The 7060-nt window shown below is 37.7% G+C and overlaps 1 protein-coding gene across 3 annotated transcripts in view; it reads right to left on the bottom strand.

Moving 5' to 3' along the window:
- Positions 1-4691: 4691 nt before the first annotated feature.
- METTL15 (methyltransferase like 15) overlaps positions 4692-7060 on the bottom strand; it is a 73354-nt gene continuing 70985 nt past the window's right edge. For all 3 annotated transcript variants that reach the window (XM_053979940.1, XM_053979938.1, XM_053979939.1), the window contains one exon: positions 4692-5251. In XM_053979940.1, coding sequence (XP_053835915.1) covers positions 4806-5251 — 446 coding nt within the window. In that variant the 3' untranslated portion in view covers positions 4692-4805. The remainder of the gene's footprint in view (positions 5252-7060) is intronic.

Genomic DNA, 7060 nt, shown 5'->3' with positions numbered 1-7060 from the left:
TGTTAAAATTGGAGATCAACCTCATCAAGAAATGTTTTAAAGACTTTTCAGCTTTACTGCCTGTATCTTTAAAACACAACATATTTTACTATTTTATCTTCTGCAGGGTCTGGGTGAAGGGAAAAAGCTGCTCTACATTCATTTAAATTATTTGCAAGATTTACTTGCAGCAATGAAGTCTTAATTAATCCACAAAATCCTGCTTTAATTGCAGTATAACTCCAGTGTAAAATGGCCTCTGCATTTGATTATATTTCTGAAAGACTTATAAACTTAATTTCATATTATTTTAACTCACGGATAAGCTTTAAGCAGGTGCTTTACGAAAAAGTAAATGTATGGATATAAAGACTGACTCCTATCCTCCACTGACAGCTCTTCCAAATCCTGCTGTAGATGGTACTACACCTGCTGAAGGGCTCTTTCTTGAGAAGAGCACAAGGAAACCAGGCCTGAGCCCCTTTCTTACTGTTGCTAAAGATGTTAAGCAAGATGGACAGCAAAAAACCAACTTATGAGTTCATTACTTCTCTGTTTATTCAAATTTGTCTCATTTTTCACCAGCACTTTTGCAGAGTGATACTAAAACCAGTGAGTCACGACTGATTACTTAAAGCAACTAAGTTATTTTAAAATTTAAATTAATCAAATCACCAACAGTCTGTGTCTTACTGGCACGCTCCCTCCCCTGCCCATCACCTTTCCTGAGGGCACAGCTCTCCTCGCTGCTGTGACACTGCTCAGGAGCACCAGCTCTCCAATTAACACCATGCCTTCCCCTGTGCAGAAAGTAATCTTGGAGCAATTATATGAATCATTAATAATCATAGAAATGCTACTCTGGAAAGCAGAATGCAAAACATCTGACGCAACACTTGCTGCTGGAAGAGCCAAGAGTGTCCACTGATGTCAGCATTTTCCCATTTGCACCTCATTTGTACCCCTGTCCTTCCAGCTTCCATCTCTCAAATGCCTCCACACATCTTCACAGAAACTCACGTTTCAGACTGGGATTTTGTTCAAGTCAAGTGGCAATCTTGGCAGATGTGACTGTAAAAGACTACTGATAAAATACTCAACTGTGAAAGCTAAAAAAAAAAACCCCAAACAACCAAAACTGAAGAGATATTAATTCCTTATATTAATATTACATGCATTATGAAACAGTGAAACTGATTCTTTCTCTTCAGGAAGCAATAATTGTCAGTAGGCCCTCACTGGCTGTAAATGCAGACAATTGTGTTTGTTTATACTGTTAAATTACGTTTTAAATGTACAGATTTTTTATTATAAATATTGTAGTCACAGGATAAGTGTGTCTACTTTTCAAATAATTATTCTATGCAGATTTCTTTACCAGGCAGGTACTTCTGACAGCATACCAACTTCTATAATAATTTGGATTAACTAATTAAATCCCATTGTCTAGTAAATTCAATAGAAAGCATGTTTGCAACGCATACAAATAATTACAGCTGGGTTTTATCCTTCTGCATTTTTTCCCACTCTTGTAAAGTACTAACATGAAAAAATACACTCTTCAGCAACGTGCTCTGCCTGCACATATTGCATGGCACCAGAACTACCACAGGATGTTCTCCAGAATGATTGCCTCTATTGGATGTTTCTACCCTTCCTGCTGCTTACAGGACCACATCCTTGTCATGTTCCCTGAAAACACAGCACACAATGTTTTTTCTTTCCTGACAGACAGGTGACCTTGCGTTTGGCTGTATTAAAATGTGCGTTGCTTAGGCTCAGTGGAAAGTTTAAAAGTGGTCCCTGGTACCTTGACAGCAAGCCTTGGTTTGCAGCGAGATGTTTGCCACCGGACGCCGTCTCCTCCTTAAATAGAATTTTCAGCTGTGGCAAAACAGCAGTTAATTTCAGTGACACGTCACACACACCACGTTGGAAAGACTTCAGGTGTGCTCTGCAGACTTGTGCTCGGCTAGCAAGACCAACACCCTTCACATCATTTAACGTCTCACAACATCACCAAGTCCCACAACCTCAGAGCGGCGTGGGTTGGAAGGGACCTTCAGGACCATCCATTCCCTGTCCCCTGCCATGGCAGGGACACCTTCCACTGTCCCAGGCTGCTCAGAGCCCCACCCAGCCTGGCCCTGGACACCTGCAGGGGTGGCACAGCCACAGCTCCCCTGGGCAGCCTGTTCTAGAGCCTCACCACCTTCCGAGTAAAGAACTCCTTTCTAACACCCAGTTTAAATCTCTCCTCTTCTAGTTAACTCCTCTTTTGTTACATCTTTTAACTAAAACCATTTCCCTTTTTTTCTATCGCTGCATATCTGTGCAAAAAGTGCCCATTTTTTAATGAAATGAATGAAGAGAGATGCTTACAGGTACAAGAAGGCTTTAAGCAAACATATCCAGAGGTGTTTCTGGGACACCAGGAGGTGTTTTCTTCAGGCAAGCAGAGGTTAAAATTCTAGGACTCTCCATATGTCAGGTTTAAAGCTGAAAGTGAGGAGATGCTGAGACAGCAGAAACCCTAGACACTTCTAAAGGAAAAAAAAAAAAAAAAAAATCAACAAATTATGCATTGTCCTGGCTGCACAACTCCAACCTAAAGGCAAATAAAAGCCTCTTTTCCTAAATGAGGGAGTGTATTTAAACAACCCTGTATGCAGTAGTTCAGTTATCCTAAGAAACTGTGCCTTTGAATTTAGGTGTGAGAAGTGTGGAGTTTAAACACTTTTAAGCATAAGGAATTTTAGTGCTTTCAGATAATTTCAGAGGTACCAATTCTGCTGTAATGACTGGATGGTCTTTCCCTGAAGTGTGTCCTGAACAAGGCACAGCATGGCACTACAACTCTTCTGAGCCTATGCTGGAGGCACAATTTTTCAGATCTACAACTGAAATACATTTCAGTATGAAATCTCAGCTAAAAATAACCTTAGCTATTTATATTTAATGTTTGCACCAAAAAAAAAAGTCTATTTAGGGTACAGTCTGTTGTCTCAACAACAGCTGAGACATGACAAGAGTAAGCAATATTATTTGAAGTGGAATGTTTTATTTAAGCAGCATGTATAATGAAGCTAGTGGAAAAATATTGAAATTTCAGAAAAGAATGAAATGCCCGTCATAATTTAACTTATTTCAGATTAGTGATAGATGTTATCACCTGCACCTAAGAACACATTGTATGACTTACCTTTACCAAGGAATTAAACAATATCCAGCTATTTGACTACACTGTACATTAGACAGTGAACCTAAATATCAACTGTATGACCCCAAAACTACCAGGAAGTAATCATTTACATCAACACAGAGAGGATGCTGGATGAAAGTCCAGTTCAGGATGATCCAGTCACTTGCTCAGAAGCCAGTCTAGTAGTCATTTAGCTGAGTCAGAAATTGCATGTTTTTTTATTCTACCAACCAAGTTTCAGACATCACAAATGAAATCCTGGTACCAACTGATTATCTAATTAAGACTTTTTTCCTGAAGAAAAAAAGAGAGATGAGTCAGAGGTCCTGAAGAGATGAGTCAGAGGTCAAAGAAGTTGAAACTCGTACTATTTTCCATTCATTTGTGGCAAATAAAACTAGAAAACCAGTGGTCTTTTAAGATAAAATATCAACCCAAAACTAAATTTAATTGATAGTAACTAAACAAGAAATTATATTAAATGTTCTACAACAAAGTATAGCAACCAAACAAAAAGCAAGTTAAGAGTGGGCTCTTAACCTGTCCACTAAATTAAAATAATTTAATACTTAAATTAAATTAGCTAATTAAAAATTAAAATAATTATTTAATTAATCTTTAATAATTAAAACAAGTATAATAATTATTATTAATATGTATTAAATAGTTATCAAATAATTATTAAAATAATTATTAAAATAATTATTAAAGAGTAATTAATATTTATTTAATTATTTAATTAAAATAATTTAATACTTACCTCTTAATAAACAATCACCAGCAAAGGAGAATACTTCATGAGACCCACAACACTGCTTTTTTGATGGGCTAATTATAATTCCATCGACACCTACAAGTTGTAGTGGATCTGTGCACAGAAGTTGTGATTGCAGGAAGAAATTCAGATGGTCAAATACAAATCTGACTGCTTCACTGAAACGTCCAAGTGCCACCAGTGTTTTTTTAAGAACTCCTTTTCTCCCCAGAATACATGTATTATTCACAAATATTAATCATTAAACAGCCAGGTGATCACTCAGACATAAATACTTGTTTTAAAAAAGCTAAGAGTCCATTTACAAATTCCTGGACAGAACATGGCATGCTGATGTCACTTGGTTTAAGAATTAGCTCTTGTCCCATAGGCATTCATGCCACAAATCAGCTGGGATAGAGAGACAGATATAGCAAGAACTCTTAGGTTAGTTTAAACTTACTCTAGACTAAGCCAGACATCCGAATTAGGTGTGTGAAATCCACCCCCACAAAAATATGTCTCAATTAGCTACTGAATGTAGACTGTCAATGCCAGGATTTTGAAATTAATCTAAAGGGAATACTACAAACACATCAAACCTGCAATTTTTATAAACTTGGTGTTTGATACTCTTTTAAAAAAATATAATTAGTGTATTGTATAATTAGTGCCACCCACTTACATGCATTTAGCTTGCATTTTCATGCTCTGTACTACTTCCTAACCAAAAAGAAGCACAAAGGTAAGAAAGCAACGTTTTCTAACAGCCTTCATTTTATTTTTTCAGTTTGACAATATCTGTCCAGTCAGCATTCTGGCAAGTTGAATGGAAGGAAATGATACAATCATGCAATCATATGTTTTGGTTTAGAGTTTAATAGCAGCTCTTAGCTTGGCTGACCTTCCTCTTGGGTTTGTTTGAATATCCTTGGCCTGGGGTGTGAGAACTTTTTTCTGTATAGAAATCCACTTTGAGTTGGATTTTCCACAGGGAGATCCTTGTGTGTCTTCTCCTTTGGAGGCATTTTTCAGAGCCTGTCTTATCTTCTGCTTTGAGCCAAGGTTGTACTTTTCTGTCATGTCAATGCCATGAAGGAAACGTTTGATTATACGATCTTCCAGGGAATGAAAGGACAGGGCTACGAGGCGACCTCCAGGCCTCAGAAACTTCTCAGCTGTCTTCAGCCCTATCAGGAGTTCATGGAGCTCATCATTCACAAATATCCTCAGGCCTTGGAAAGTTTTAGTAGCAACGTGCACAGGTCTCTGAAGCAAGTCCTTCCGTGCGTAGAGCGCTGATGCTGGAAAAGCACCTGTCACACATTTTAAAATATGAGTGTTAATAACTTAGTATTTCTACATCTTGCCAGCCACTCATGCAAGATGACTTTAAAGGAAAGCATAGTCAAAACTGAACCTTGAGTAGTGAGCTTCCTTCTTTGAAACATACCTTTATTTTATGTTTTGAATTCACATCTCTGAACGTAAAGCCTATTAAACTAAGATGCTTCGTGGTGAAGTGTTGGGTTTTTTCCCCTAGAACCTTTTAGAGAAGTTCCTTCTCCAAAAGCATCACCAATTTAAACTAAAAAAATAATGGCTGAAATCAATATAAAGAAAAAAAAAAAAAAGATAGGACAGAGAAGTCTCACCTTACAGCTCAGTGTAATCAATGTCAGTTTGGTATTTGTGGTTGTGTTATGCTTTTAAAGAAAAAAAAATTAATGTACAGTGGACACAATCTTACCTGTTTCCTCCCAGATAACTGCATTTCTTCACAGGCAGAGATAACTGAAGAGAGTGTCTACCTGGTAATCACTATCTTTCAGTGAGTTACCTGAAGTTTAAGAGAGGTATCCTTGTTTGGGAATAGCAATTGTTGAACACTACGCCTGTGTTTCTCCAAATGTTCGCAAAAATACCTTGAGAAATTTAGAAAATGCAGCTGACACTGCTGAGTTTTCACGTGCCTACACAGCAGAATGTATCAAGGTTTGTCAGACCTAAAACCACCAGATTAAATATTTTTTTATTAGATGCACAAAACTGCCTCTTCCTTTCCCCAGAATTCTTATGAGTCAAACAAGTTTTTGCAGAGACCGAAATTTGGATAGAAATTTTGATATACCAATAGTCAATGTATTTTAAGCTCGAACTTTCATTACATGGGTACAGAACAAAAAGCTAGAGAAGGCTGATTTGATGGGTCAGAGGGACTAAAGTGCAAGAATCCTGTAAGACCTGTGAAACCTGAGTAAGTTTATAATCTATTACGTACGTGACCACAGGAGTCTGGCAGAGATGAATAAATAATGCTAGCACAAAAGTGGACAGTTAGTTTTCTTAACAAGAGGCAGTACAATTAGGATGTGTTAGAATGCCCTAATTTCCTGTCAGTGCTAAGCTACAACATAAGGAAGAGAAGAGTTTGAAGTAAACACAGCTCACAATCAAGTAACTGATATTCTACACAGTGAAGTGAAAGAGGGGGATGCTGTACCTCTGAAACTACTTGTCTAAATTCAAATTTGCACGGGTGATTGAAAATAAATAATAGAGATATCATTACCCATAACAGGCTTGCACAGAAGCATTTATTAGTGTAATTCTTGAGACTTTTAAAGGTAAGATTTTACTTACCTAAGTAAGCCTGAGATTTTATTTACCTAAGAAAGCCTAAGTGTTCACAAAGAGTATCACAAACACAAAAGCAATCTCAGTGTTCAGCAAAGACAGAGGAAAATAATGGGATTTTAAAAGTCAATCCTTATTAACAAAGCTGTTATAATGTATGCTATGTCCCTAAGATAGGAAAATTAGTTTTGCAGAAACCTACCTACCTTCCTCCTCTGATCTCCAAAGCTAACAGCTCCTAAATTCACTGAAGAGACCCCATTGTAGCTGTGGCTGCTTCCAGTCCTTAAAGTCTGAATCCCTCGAGACAGAGAGTGGCAACAGGATTGACTTCTCCCAGCAAACGAGTGCATGTGGATTTGTGGCCTGAAGCTGTCTCACCAAACAGAGTAAACAGATGGAGCCTGCAGGAGCGAGCCTTCTCCAGCACTCACAGACTCCAGAGAAAGCTACACTAGCTAGTCAATGTCATTTCTGTCCTTGAGAAT

Source organism: Vidua macroura, chromosome 6 (assembly GCF_024509145.1).
Source record: "Vidua macroura isolate BioBank_ID:100142 chromosome 6, ASM2450914v1, whole genome shotgun sequence".
Taxonomy (NCBI): Eukaryota; Metazoa; Chordata; class Aves; order Passeriformes; family Viduidae; genus Vidua; species Vidua macroura.
Note: the sequence above shows the minus strand (reverse complement) of the source record. Positions and strands in the feature narration are given on the sequence as shown.